This window comes from Macaca thibetana, chromosome 1 (genome assembly GCF_024542745.1).
Source record: "Macaca thibetana thibetana isolate TM-01 chromosome 1, ASM2454274v1, whole genome shotgun sequence".
Lineage (NCBI taxonomy): Eukaryota > Metazoa > Chordata > Mammalia > Primates > Cercopithecidae > Macaca > Macaca thibetana.
This window is the reverse complement of record NC_065578.1, coordinates 128,884,497-128,898,406: the sequence shown is the minus strand read 5'-3', so window position 1 is coordinate 128,898,406 and position 13,910 is coordinate 128,884,497. Positions and strand designations below refer to the sequence as shown.

The window sequence follows — 13,910 nt, the reverse complement described above, 5'->3', positions numbered from 1 at the left end:
GCTCCCAAAGTGCTGGGATTACAGGCATAAGCCATCGCATCCTACTTGAATGAAATAGTTTTAAATCAGGGCTAGGTATGTTTGTTTGTTTGATATGGAGTCTTGCTCTGTCGCCCAGAGGCTAGAATGCAGTGGTGCAATCTCAGCTCACTGTAGCCTCCACCTCCCGGGTTCAAGTGATTCTCCTGCCTCAGCCTTTAAAATAGCTGGGATTACAGATGCCCGCCACCACACCCAGCTAATTTCTTTCTGTATTTTAAGCAGAAACGGGGTTTCACTGTGTTAGCCAGGATGGTCTTGAACTCCTGACCTGAGGTGATCCGCCCATGTTGGCCTCTCAAAGTGCTGGGATTACAGGGTGACCCACTGCACCTGGCCAGAACAAGGTACCTTTAATTAGAACTGGGAAGAATTGGCCGGGCGCGGTGGCTCACGCCTGTAATCCCAGCACTTTGGGAGACTGAGGTGGGTGGATCATGCGGTTAGGAGATCGAGACCATCCTGGCTAACACAGTGAAACCCCATCTCTACTAAAAAAAAAAAAAAAAATACAAAAAATCAGCCAGACGTGGTAGTGGGAGCCTGTAGTCCCAGCTACTCTGGAGGCTGAGGCAGGAGAATGGCGTGAACCTAGGAGGCGGAGCTTGCAGTGAGCTGAGATTGCGCCACTGCACTCTAGCCTGGGCAACAGAGCAAGACTCTGTCTCAAAAAAAAAAAAAAACGGGAAAGAACTATACTTGCTGCCTGGAAACAAAAACCTAAAGAGGCTACCATCCTGAAATAATTTTGTTGTTACCTTCACTGCTATCCCTACACAAGGTTTATAAGGACAAGGGACAGGCTTATTGGTGTCTCCATGTTTGTGTATTTGCATACATCAGTCATTTGATCAGGATATAAGCTTAACAAGGGCTCTATTATATAGTACTATTATAATGGTAAGCCCCAGAAAGCTTTCTCTCCTCTACTAAGTTTCATTAAGATCAAAAAGTTTAGTAGTATAGCTTGTGGCCAGTAGATGGAGCCCCAAGCCTAAAATTCTCTGGTAGCTTTTTTTTTTTTTTTTTTTTTTTAATTGGAGAGACCTAAGCCCTTATTTATTTAAATAGCAATTGGGTCTCAATGTGTTGCCCAGGCTGGTCTCGAACTCCCAGCCTCGAGGGATCCTCCTGCCTGAGCCTCTTGAGTAGCTGGGATTTTAGGTGTGAGCCATTGTGCCTGACTCATAAGCCCCTCTAAGTCTTTTGTCAAGTCATTGAATTTCTGTGGGTCTCAGCTGACCTTCAAGTTGAGTGTCATGGTCTAAAATTGGTGTATTTCCTAGTGGGGAAAAAACGTGATTCCAACCATATTTTTGAACTTCATCAAAGAAAGGAACTTTAGAAACCTGAAACAGTGGCTATTTGGGAAAGATGAACATCTGGGAAGGAAATTAAGAAATTGTCTCTTGATTGTGGATTATAAAGTGCAGTTGTCTTTTGTTCAGATACCTGGGGGCATCATTGAAGACTCCTGTGTCTTGCGTGGAGTCATGATTAACAAGGATGTGACCCATCCACGCATGCGGCGCTATATCAAGAACCCTCGCATTGTGCTTTTGGATTCTTCTCTGGAATACAAGAAAGGAGAAAGCCAGGTAAGGTTCTTGGCCTTGTTCCTTAAAGTAGATGCAAGAATCTGACTACAAATATGAACAACAGAAATAAAAGGTATGTTTACTGCATGCCTTCTGGGTGCATAGTGTACACTGACTCTTAGAACAGTCCTTTAGTTGGTATTGATTCCATTTTATAGATGAGGGATCTGAAGCTCAGACAAGTTAGGTTAATTGCTCAAGGAATACAGCTGGTATTGGCCAAAATCAAGATTTGAACCTGGTCGTGTTTGGCTTGTTTTATACTATCATGCGACCTTTCCTAATGTACCAGGGGAACATAAGGTAGGAGTTAATTCAGCTTTGAAGTACTAAAGGAGAATTTCAGCTGGATGCAGTGGCTCACACTTATAATCCTAGCACTTTGGGAGGCTAAGGTGGGTGGATGGCTTGAGCCCAAGAGTTCAAGACCAGCCTAGGCAACATGGCGAATACTGTCTTTATTTAAAAAAATTAACTGGGCGTGGTGGCACATGCCTGTAGTCCCCACCACTAAGGAGGCTGAAGCAAGAGGATTCTTGAACCCAGAAGGTCAAGGGTGCAGGGAGCTGTTATCACACCACTGAACTCCAGCCTGAGCAACAGTAAGACCTGTCTCAAAAAAAAAAAAAAAAAAAAATCTAGGGTGCAGGAGGCTCACAAGGCTCCATCACATTTGGAAAGAACAAGAATCAGTTAGTGGGAAGAATTAAGGCCTGGAATTTTCATGCACATTGCCAGGACAGATGTAGGATTGGACTGGGTGGTCAGAGTAGAAAGGCCAGACTCAACACTAATTGCTGTGTGACTTTCAGTTCTGGTTGTTTTATAATGATATAACTAGAGCTAAATTGGCTTACAGAGGTATTGAGGTCATGGCTTTAACATAATTCTGAGTCTGAGATACGTGGGAGACGTGGGTGGAGGGAGTATAGTAGGACCCTTAGAGCTTCACCAGTCCAGGGATTTTAAAATCGTGTCTTTCCTTTACCACATAGACTGACATTGAGATTACACGAGAGGAAGACTTCACCCGAATTCTCCAAATGGAAGAAGAGTACATCCAGCAGCTCTGTGAGGACATTATCCAACTGAAACCCGATGTGGTCATCACCGAAAAGGGCATCTCAGGTGGGACTTGTTAATTTTTCCAGCCTACCTTTGAGGTAGATGAGGGTGGGTGATTTGTTTTTTCCCCTCATGTTTGGCAGAGGCGTAATAGCATGATGGTTAGAGTACTTTGATTATAAAACCAGTTCAGAACCCAGTTTGACATCTGTACTCTTGGATTTGTAGATTTAGCTCAGCACTACCTCATGCGGGCCAATATCACAGCCATCCGCAGAGTCCGGAAGACAGACAATAATCGCATCGCTAGGTGAGTAGGCCAGGTAAAAATAAGACTTTTCTTCCCGTGTGTTTCCTTTTTGTAGTTGTATAACATAGTCATCATTACCTGAAAAGGTTTAATAAAGGATACAGTAACAGGTGGAAATAACCTTGGCTTAGCTGCCTGCCCTCTTCAGAAGTCCTCTAGTCCAATGGTTATTTACTGCATGAGTCTCATCTGTGCTGCCCCTAACCATTAGTGAGCAGCTCGTGCTTAGACATCTGTAATTGCTACCTTGGTGGGTGTCCATTACATTTCTAAATAACTGCCTATCAAAGAGGTTTTTTTTTAATGTCATTATGATGATTTTTGAATGAACATTTCCAGAATAGCCTGTTTTAAGTGGCCTGGATTATAGCAGAACCATCAGTTTCCTCAACTACATCCTTAACTGCTGTTTTATGCAACTCTAGATTGCATTCACTACTTTTGCACTGATGTCTGTGCTCAGAGACCATTCTTCTTTTTTTTTTGAGACGGAGTCTCACGCTGTTGCCCAGGCTGGAGTGCAGTGGCGCGATCTCGGCTCACTGCAAGCTCCGCCTCCCGGGTTCCCGCCATTCTCCTGCCTCAGCCTCCTGAGTAGCTGGGACTACAGGCGCCCGCCACCGCGCCCGGCTAATTTTTTGTATTTTTAGTAGAGACGGGGTTTCACTGTGGTCTCGATCTCCTGACCTTGTGATCCGCCCGCCTTGGCCTCCCAAAGTGCTGGGATTACAGGCTTGAGCCACCGCGCCCGGCCCCCATTCTTTTTAATAGACGAGGTCTTGCTGTATTAGCTAGGCCTGTCTCAAACTCCTGGGCTCAAGCAGTCATCCTGTTATCAGCCTTCCCAGTACCTGGAACTATTGGCATGCACCACCATGCCCAGCAAAGTTCATTCGTTTTTAATACTAATTTATTAAAAAGCTGACAAATGTACCCCAACATAATATATCACAGATCCAAATCATCTTTTATACCTTTATATCCCAAAGGGTATTAACATGCATACACATAGTTGACTTCACATGCCCATGAGTTGGAGGGAGTGCCAAATAAGCAATTAGTCCTATATTCATTAAACTTGGGTCAGACGTATGCAGTCATCCCTTGATATCCATGGGGCATTGGTTCTGGGATCCCCCCTTGAATACTAAAGTTTGTGGATGCTTAATCCTTGTATAAAATGGCATGGTATTTGTGTATAACCTATACGCATCCTTCTTTACACTTTAAATCACCTTTAGATTGCTTATAATGCCTAACATAATGTAAATGCTATATAAATAGTTGCTATACTGTATTGTCTTTAAAATTTATATTATTTTTGCCATTGTATTATTGTCCGTCCCCCCACCCCACCCCCCTGCCATATTATCGATGCTTGGTTGGTGGAATCTGGATGCGGGACCTGCGGATATAGAGGGCCGACTATACTTACATGCTTATTCGCCTTCCTCCTTGCTTGACGTTTGCATCTTTGGTACAGTCCTATTATTGGCCTGGAGACTCAACTGGGCTGTACAGGATGGGTTGTATCTAGAAATTACCATTATATAGTATAGACATGTTAATTTTTTCTTTCTTTTTTGCACATTTTAATTCTCTAGTTGAAATATGTACATGTTAGATATGCATGAGAACTAATTTGTCCAAATTTTAGTAACCACATAGTATATTTTTAATTCAACCATATCTGGTTATAGTAGTGATGACTAGTTGCCTTAGGTGTACAGTTGACCCTTGAACAACTTGGGGGTTAGGGGAATCAGCCCCTAAGGAGTTGAAAATCCATGTATAATTTTTTAACTCTCCCACTCCTAATAGCTGACTGTTGACCTGAACCGTTACCAATAACACAATTAACTCACATATTTTGTACATCATATGTGTTATATACTGTATTCACTTCAATAAAGTAAGCTAGAGAAAATAAAATGTTATTTTTTTATTACAGGCTCATGCCTATAATCCCAGCACTTCGGGAGGCCAAGGCAGGTGGATCACCTGAGGTCAGGAGTCCGAGACCAACCTGACCAACATGGTGAAACCCCATCTCTAATAATAATACAAAAATTAGCTGAGTGTGGTGGTGCATGCCTGTAATCCCAGCTACTCAGGAGGCTGAGGCAGGAGAATCGCTTGAACCAAGGAGGCGGAGGTTGCAGTGAGCCAAGATGGTGCCATTGCACTCCAGCCTAGGTGACAAGAGTGAAACACCGTCTCCAAAAAAAGAAAATCATAAGGAAGAGATAACACATTTACTATGCCTTAAGTGGAAGTAGATCATCATAAAGGTCATCATCGTCTTCATGTTGAATAGGCTGTGGAGGAAGAATAGGGGCTGGTCTTTCTGTCTTGGGTGTCAGAGGCAGAAGAGTGGTGGAAGGGGAGGCAGGATGGGCAGGAGGCACACTCGGTGTAGCTCAATGAAAATACATCGTAATTTGTCTGACTTTTGCTTTTTCATTTCTCTAAAAATATTTCTGTATAGTACCGGTTGCTCTTCCACTGTTTTAGTTTCAGTGCCTCTATCATAGAAGGGTCCATATTGTAAAAGAAGTCAAAAGCAGTCTTGAATAATCAGAAGCCTTCTGCCAGATTGTCTGATGTCAGTTTGTTTTCTGGCACTGCTTCTTCTACGTCCTCTTCCTCATCGTCTGGCACTGGTTTGGAAGCAGTCGTGTCCATCAAGTCTTCTTCTGTTTGGTTGTTTTTGTTTTTGAGACGGAGTTTCGCTCTGTCGCCCACGCTGGAGTGCAATGGCACAATCTCAGCTCACCACAACCTCTTGCCTCCCAGATTCAAACGATTCTCCTGCCTCAGCCTCCCGAGTAGCTGGGATTACAGGCATGAGCCACCATGCCCAGCTAATTTCGTATTTTTAGTAGAAACGGGGTTTCTCCATGTTGGTCAGGCTGGTCTCGAACTCCCAACGTCAGGTGATCTGCCCGCCTCAGCCTCCCAAAGTGCTCAGATTACCGGTGTGAGCCACCGCACCTGGCTTGTCATCTTCTGTTAATTCCTCTGGTGTATTGTCTGTTAGCTCTTTAATTTTTCCAAGATTCATATCTTGAAACTGTTCACCACCACCACACCAATTTTTTTAGCCACATCCAGTCTCTTTCATGATTTCCTTGATTGGCTCTGTCATAAATCCTACAAAGTCATGTACAACATCTGGACACAGTTTCTTCCTGCAGAAATCTTCTGTTTTGGGCTTGATGGCTTTCATAAGGCTTTTTCTATAACAACTGGTATCTTCAGTAGTATAATCCTTTCATATTTTCATCATATTCTCTTTGTTGGGGCTCTCTTTCATAATGTTGACTTTATTTTTTATTTTTTATTTTTTTGAGACAGAGTCTTGTTCTGTCGCCAGGCTGGAGTGCAGTGGTGTCATCTTGGCTCACTGTAACCTCTGCCTCCTGGGTTCAAGCAATTCTGCCTCAGCCTCTGGAGTAGCTGAGACTACAGGTGCACACCACCATGCCCAGCTAATTTTTGTATTTTTAGTAGAGATGGGTTTTCACCATGTTGGCCAGGATGGTCTCGATCTCTTGACCTCGTGATCTGCCCACCTGAGCCTCCCAAAGTGCTGGGATTAAAGGCATGAGCCACCATGCCCAGCCAACGGTTCTTTACATGAAGTACCATGTGTAATAAGCTTTTCTCTGACTGTCTGGTCTAGAGTATTTGAATGTCTTCAGTGTTGAACTTATGTGTCTCTGGGTATCCATGGGCATTGCCCAATATCAGAAGCACTTTCAAAAGTAGTCCCTTTGTGGAAAAGTACTTCCTGACTTAAAGGACAAAGCATGGATGGAAGCAATCCAGAAAAAGTGTTCTTATTGTCCAGGCCTGGTTGTACAACCACAAGACATAAACTTGACCCTCCAAGGGACAGGCTAACTTCTTTGCACAAAATCCTGGTGCTCCCTTTTCTTTCTTACTAATAAATGTCATTTGTGGCATAATCTTCCTGATTAGGTCACTTTCATATACATTAAAATTGTATTTAGGCAGATACCATTTCTCCTCAATGATTTCTCTTTTTTTTTTGAGACAGAGTCTCACAGTCACCCAGGCTGGAGTTCAGTGGCGCGATCTTGCTCACCACAACTTCTGCTTCGTAGGTTCAAGCGATTCTCCTGCCACAGCCTCCCAAGTAGCTGGGAGTACAGGCGTGTGCCACAACACCTGGCTAATTTTTTCTTGTATTTTTAGTAGAGACAAGTTTCACCAGGCTGGTCTCGAACTCCTGACCTCAAGCGATCCACCCGCCTTGCTTGGCCTTCCAAAGTGTTGGGATTACAGGCATGAGCCACCAAGCCCCTGGGAACATATCTGCTGTTTCTTGGTCAGCAGAAGCTATTTCCTGTTATCTTGACATTTTAAAAGCCAAACAAACCTCTTTCTAAAATTATCAAACCATCCTTTGCTGGCATTAAATTCTCCAGCTTTAGATCTTTGACCTTCCTTTTTTGATGAGGTGTCATAATGATTTCATGTTTTCTCAAATCATATTAGCATATATAGGTATGCTGTTCTTACCTACATAAAAGCTGCATTTTCAATGAGATTAATAGGTATATTTCTCAAAAAGCACAGGGTTTTCACAGCTGCTGGCATAACTGCAATGCTGCTGTAACGCAATGACAGCTTCAGTGGTTTTTTTTGTTTGTTTTTTGGGTTTTTTTTTTTTTTTTTTTTTTTTAAGATAGGGTCCCACCCTGTTATCTAGGCTGGAGTGCAATGGCATGGTCACAGCTCACTGCATCCTTGGTATCATGTTTTCAAGGGATCCCCCACCTCACCCTCCTGAGTAGCTGCAGCTACAGGTATGCATCACTATGCCCAGCTAGTTTTTTATTTTTTGTAGAGACAGTCTTGTTACGTTACCCAGGCTGGTCTCAAATTTCTGGGCTCAAGCAGTCCTCCTGCCCGGCCTCCCAAAGTACTGGGATTACAAGTGTGAGCCGCTGTGCCTGTCCCTCTGGAAATCTTTTTCACCGGACAGGCAAGACCTCTTAAGTGATGTTTCCAGCAATCCACTTTTGCCCTTATCCCTAACTACAGACCTTAGAGACTAGGGAAATGGGTAAAAGTATCTGAAATCATCTGATTCTCCCCACCTTTTCCATCCAATAGAGCCTGTGGGGCCCGGATAGTCAGCCGACCAGAGGAACTGAGAGAAGATGATGTTGGAACAGGAGCAGGCCTCTTGGAAATCAAGAAAATTGGAGATGAATACTTTACATTCATCACTGAGTGCAAAGACCCCAAGGCCTGCACCATTCTCCTCCGGGGGGCTAGCAAAGAGATTCTCTCGGTGAGTCAGCCTTGGATGTATGACCAGATGAAATAGATCACTGGACTTCTTGAGAGTTTCCCAAAGGGCCTGAAATAATTCTGTGGTCCATTTATAGCTATTTAATTTGGACTTATAGCCACAAATTCCTTTTCTGCTTCCTTTTTTAAATTAAATAATTTAAAATTTTTAAAATTGTAATAAGCATAAAATTTACCATCTTAATCATTTTAATTATACAGTTCAGTAATGTTAAGTATATTCACGTTCTTGTGCAAGAGATCTCCAGAACTTTTTCATCTTGCAAAACTGAGACTCTGTACCCCTTGAACAAGATATCTCATTTCCTCCTCCCTGGCAACAACTGCTTTCTTATTTTTTATGTTGAAGTTATAAATATTACTTTTTTTTTCCTCGTTGAGGCTAAGTAACTTTCCCAAAGGCACATAGCTAGTAAGTGGGAGAGTTTGTACAACACCATGCAACCTCCTAAAAGATACAGCTAGGAAGGGATGGAATAGGTTTTGGCTCTTGTCTAGCAAGACACATGCTGTTTATTTCCAGATAACTAGCAGGGGATGAGATAGGTTATTGCTCTAATCTAGCATAATGGATAAAGACCTAACTTTATGGTTGGGTGATACCCCCAAACCCTTTGCAGTTACCACTCCCTGCCACCCTATATTATAGTCATGAGTTACATATTCTCAGATAAATAATCTCCCCTGCCCAGCAGGGGTTCCAAGTACCTTTTCTAGTTGCCCTTCTTGGTGGTTTATTAACTTTGGCAGTTAGGAAGTCCTTTTGGTGCCTCTGATTTTTTTTTATGAGTCATCAAGCTTTGGCTTCATACTGTCTGTTTGCTTCTCCAAGGAAGTAGAACGCAACCTCCAGGATGCCATGCAAGTGTGTCGCAATGTTCTCCTGGACCCTCAGCTGGTGCCAGGGGGTGGGGCCTCCGAGATGGCTGTGGCCCATGCCTTGACAGAAAAATCCAAGGCCATGACTGGTGTGGAACAATGGCCATACAGGGCGGTTGCCCAGGCCCTAGAGGTCATCCCTCGTACCCTGATCCAGAACTGTGGGGCCAGCACCATCCGTCTACTTACCTCTCTTCGGGTGAGTTCCTCTCCAAGCTTTTCTCTTGATGGAGCAGGGAAAGCTGTGTTTGCCCTGAGGGGAAGGTTCATATCTGGCTATCCAAATTCTCTTTATAGTTTATTCCTTGAAATCTTTCTCTCCTTTTAGTCTTTGACTTGTTTGCTGTCATTGCCATTTTTCCCTATCCCTTCCATACCAGTCCATTATTTTTTACTTCATTTTTTACCTGATGTTTCCTGTTAACGATTATTTTCCCCTTTACTTCTTGCTTCAATTGCAGGCCAAGCACACCCAGGAGAACTGTGAGACCTGGGGTGTAAATGGTGAGACAGGTACTTTGGTAGACATGAAGGAACTGGGCATATGGGAGCCATTGGCTGTGAAGCTGCAGACTTACAAGACAGCAGTGGAGGTAAGGCACCCTAAGATATGTACATGCTGTTTAAATTTTTTTTTTCTTTTTTTTTTTTTTTTTTTTTTTTTTTTGAGACGGAGTCTCGCTGTGTCTCCCAGGCTGGAGTGCAGTGGCGAGATCTCGGCTCACTGCAAGCTCCGCCTCCCGGGTTCACGCCATTCTCCCGCCTCAGCCTCCGAGTAGCTGGGACTACAGGCGCCCGCCACCACGCCCGGCTAATTTTTTGTATTTTTAGTAGAGATGGGGTTTCACCGTGTTAGCCAGGATGGTCTTGATCTCCTGACCTCGTGATCCGCCCGTCTCGGCCTCCCAAAGTGCTGGGATTACAGGCTTGAGCCACCGCGCCCGGCCTTTTTTTTTTTTTTTTTGAGACGCAGTCTCACTCTGTCACCCAGGCTGGAGTGCAATGGTGTAATGTCAGCTCACTGCAATCTCTGCCTCCCGGGTTCAAGCGATTCTTGTGCCTCAGCCTCCCAAGTAGCTGGGGCTACAGGCATGCACCACTACTGCCAGCTAATTTTTATATTTTTTAGTAGAGATAGGGTTTCACTATGTTACCCAGGCTGTCTCGAACTCCTGACCTCAGGTGATCTGCCCACCTTGGCCTCCCAAAGTGCTGGGGTTACAGGCATGAGCCACCATGCCCAGCCTGGTCTAGTCTTGAAGGGAGGCGTATAGAAGGCAGAATATTCCTCCAAGGTATTATACCTAAGATAATCCCTAATTATCTTTAGCTCATACTAAAAGCAAGATAACATAGCACAAGCTGTATCACTTGCTTAGGGAGAACTGCAATTGTTTTTTCTTTTTTTTTTTTTTTTGAAATGGAGTCTTGCTCTGTTGCCCAGGCTGGAGTGCAGTGGCATGGTCTTGGCCCACTGCAGCCTCCACCTCCCGGGTTCAAGCGAATCTCCTGTGTCAGCCTCCCAAGTAGCTGGAATTACAGGTGCCTGCCACCACGCCCGGCTAATTTTTTCTATTTTTAGTAGAGACAGGGTTTCAGCATGTTGGCCAGGCTGATCTCGAACTCCTGACCTTGTGATCCACCTGCCTTGGCTTCCCAAAGTGCTGGGATTACAGGTGTGTGCCACCGCGCCTGGCTGAGAACTGCATTTTACATTCAGGACTGAAAAGGTGGGACATGGTGGCTCACGCCTATAATCACAGCACTTTGGGAGGCTGAAGTAGGTGGATCACGTGAGGTCAGGAGTTCAAGACCAGCCTAACCAACATGGAGAAATCCCGTCTCTACTAAAAATACAAAATTAGCCAGGCATGGTGGTGTGAGCCTGTAATCCCAAATACTTGGGAGGCTGAGGTAGTAGAATCGCTTGAACCCAGGAAGCGGAGGTTGCAGTGAGCTGAGATCATGCCACTGCACTTTAGCCTGGGTGGCAAGAGGGAAACTGCATCTCAAAAAAGAATAAAAGACTGAAAAGGTAGATGTCAGACAAAATGGCAGTTCTGTAGTAGGATCTAGGTGATAGATCTAAAGGAAAGAAAAGTGTCCTTTCCTTCTCTGCTGACCTCTTTGCATCTGTGGTTTTTCTTCTAGACGGCAGTTCTGCTACTGCGAATTGATGACATCGTCTCAGGCCACAAAAAGAAAGGCGATGACCAGAGCCGGCAAGGCGGGGCTCCTGATGCTGGCCAGGAGTGAGCGCTAGGCAAGGCTACTTCAGTGCACAGAACCAGCAGAGTCTCCCCTTTTCCTGAGCCAGAGTGCCAGGAACACTGTGGACGTCTTTGTTCAGAAGGGATCAGGTTGGGGGGCAGCCCCCAGTCCCTTTCTGTCCCAGCTCAGTTTTCCAAAAGACACTGACATGTAATTCTTCTCTATTGTAAGGTTTCCATTTAGTTTGCTTCCGATGATTAAATCTAAGTCATTTGAGAAAGTTGTTATGTGTTTTTCAACCTTGGGCCATCTCTCTTATCTTCTGGCAAATAGGAGGAGGCAGAAAACCTTACTAGGGAGGGAAGGGAGACCTGGAATGAGGGCATTCAGACTCTTTTGCCTTCTTGAGGGAGTATTCTTCAGATTTCTCAGTAAATTTTGGTTGGAAAGACCCTTTTGGAGTTCAAAGGATAATACTGTAAAGCTTACGAAGCACCATTTTGCATTCACCACCCAAAGAATGAGCAACCTGTCTAAAGCATGGGTGTTCCCCATATGTGGTTGTGTGTAGAGCAACACCCAGTACCTCCTAGGGCTCTGGTATATAACATATAACATATAAAGGACATATAACATATAAAGGACATATAACATCTTTTTTTTTTTTTTTCGTATAGTTTTCAGAATTCTCCCCTTACCTGGAGTTATTTTTCTCTGCCTTCTTCCAATGTTCCTTACGATTCCAGTCTTCATTTTGGCTTTCCGGCCTATTCTCATGCCAGTATCCTGTCACAGTCAGACCTCTCTGCCTTTCTGCTAGCAGAAACAAAATATTTAAATTTCATTTGTTTTTATCAAGGAGAGAAAAAAATCTTGAGTAGTGGTCCCACGATGCTAGAGGCTAGGTGGTATTATCCTTTGATTTCTTCAGTGTTCCACTTGGCTACTGGGCTTTTCACCCTCACGTCCGTCCTTATGACTCATACATTTAGCCTTGTTTATCTCTTCCCTGACCATAGGACCTAGTCATATTAAGTTGAATACTTGGTAGAATGAAGGTAAGTACTATCTAACAGATGTATTCTAGTCATTTTGAATGTTAACTAATGGATCCTCACAACAGCCCTCTAAGACAGGTAATGTTATCCCCCATTTTGTGAGGAAGAAATCTAATGCATAGATATGTAACTTGTCGAAGGGTCGCAGACCTGGAATTCATATGTAGGCACTGTGGTTCTAGAGGCCTTGCTTTAGAGATGGGGTTTCTCCGTGTTGGTTAGACTGGTCTCGAACTCCTGACCTCAGGTGATTCATCTACCTCATCCTCCCAAAGTGCTGGGATTACAGGTGTGAGCCACCATGCCCGGCCAACAAAGCCATGCTTTTACTGCTGGCTATCCTGACTGAACTGAGGTGGGATGGAAAGGGGCTTGTGAGATGCCTATGGCTTTAGCTTCCTGCTTAGGTCAGTCCAAAGCCGTCTGCCTATACTCTTTTACAAGGGGCTCAGAAATAAGCCTACCTGCCTTTTGCTGAAGTCTCTGCCTCTTTGATTGCAGTGTTTTAATTCTCTTGGAGCTTTAACTCCTCAGAGATAAGTTAATTCTTTTATTTATTTATTTATTTTTTGAGACAGAGTCTTGCTTTGTCACCTGGGCTGGAGTGCAGTGGGGTGATCGCAGCTCACTGCAGCCTCCGCCTCCCAGGTTCAAGCAATTCTCCTGCCTGAGCCTCCCGAATAACCGGGACTACAGGCATGTGCCACTATGCCCAGCTAATTTTGTTGTATTTTTAGTAGAGACAGGGTTTCACCATGTTGGTTGGCCAGGATGGTCTCCATCTCTTGACCTCGTGGGCCTCCTGCCTTGGCCTTCCAGAGTGCTGGGATTACAGGCGTAAGCCACACCACTTGGCCGATGAGTTAATTCTTAAATGAATTAGTAAAACAAGATAGTGAAATAGTGTCCATAACACCTGAGAAATGATGAAAGTCCTGGGAAAGCTAGTCATCTTGTAGATTCTTTCCTCCCCTTTGTTCCTTAGTCAGTCTAGGTTCGTTTTGTTGTCAGCTCTAATAGTTAAGCACTTGGGTAGTGTCATAGTCTTCCTTACTATTATTGGTACCTCTTTTTTTTTTTTTTTTTTTTTAATGAGATGGAGTCTCACTCTGTCACCCAGGCTGGAGTGCAGTAGCACAATCTCAGCTCACTGCAAGCTCCGCCTCCCAGGTTCACGCCATTCTCCTGCCTCAGCCTCCCAAGTAGCTGGGACTACAGGCACCTGCCACCACGCCCAGCTAATTTTTTGTATTTTTAGTAGAGATGGGGTTTCACTGTGTTAGCCAGGATGGTCTCAATCTCCTGACCTTGTGATCCACCCACCTTCGCCTCCCAAAGTGCTGGGATTACAGGCATGAGCCACTGCGCCCAGCCTATTGGTACCTCTTTTTTAAAGCATCTGTA

At 44.3% G+C, this 13,910-nt stretch overlaps 1 protein-coding gene across 2 annotated transcripts in view; it reads left to right on the top strand.

Moving 5' to 3' along the window:
* CCT3 (chaperonin containing TCP1 subunit 3) overlaps nucleotides 1-11,724 on the top strand; it is a 28,932-nt gene extending 17,208 nt beyond the window's left edge. For both annotated transcript variants that reach the window (XM_050753808.1, XM_050753817.1), the window contains exons 8-14: nucleotides 1,488-1,637; nucleotides 2,633-2,765; nucleotides 2,931-3,012; nucleotides 8,158-8,338; nucleotides 9,191-9,436; nucleotides 9,699-9,830; nucleotides 11,389-11,724. In XM_050753808.1, the coding sequence (XP_050609765.1) occupies nucleotides 1,488-1,637; nucleotides 2,633-2,765; nucleotides 2,931-3,012; nucleotides 8,158-8,338; nucleotides 9,191-9,436; nucleotides 9,699-9,830; nucleotides 11,389-11,493 (1,029 nt within the window). In that variant the 3' untranslated portion in view covers nucleotides 11,494-11,724. The remainder of the gene's footprint in view (nucleotides 1-1,487; nucleotides 1,638-2,632; nucleotides 2,766-2,930; nucleotides 3,013-8,157; nucleotides 8,339-9,190; nucleotides 9,437-9,698; nucleotides 9,831-11,388) is intronic.
* Nucleotides 11,725-13,910: the final 2,186 nt, after the last annotated feature.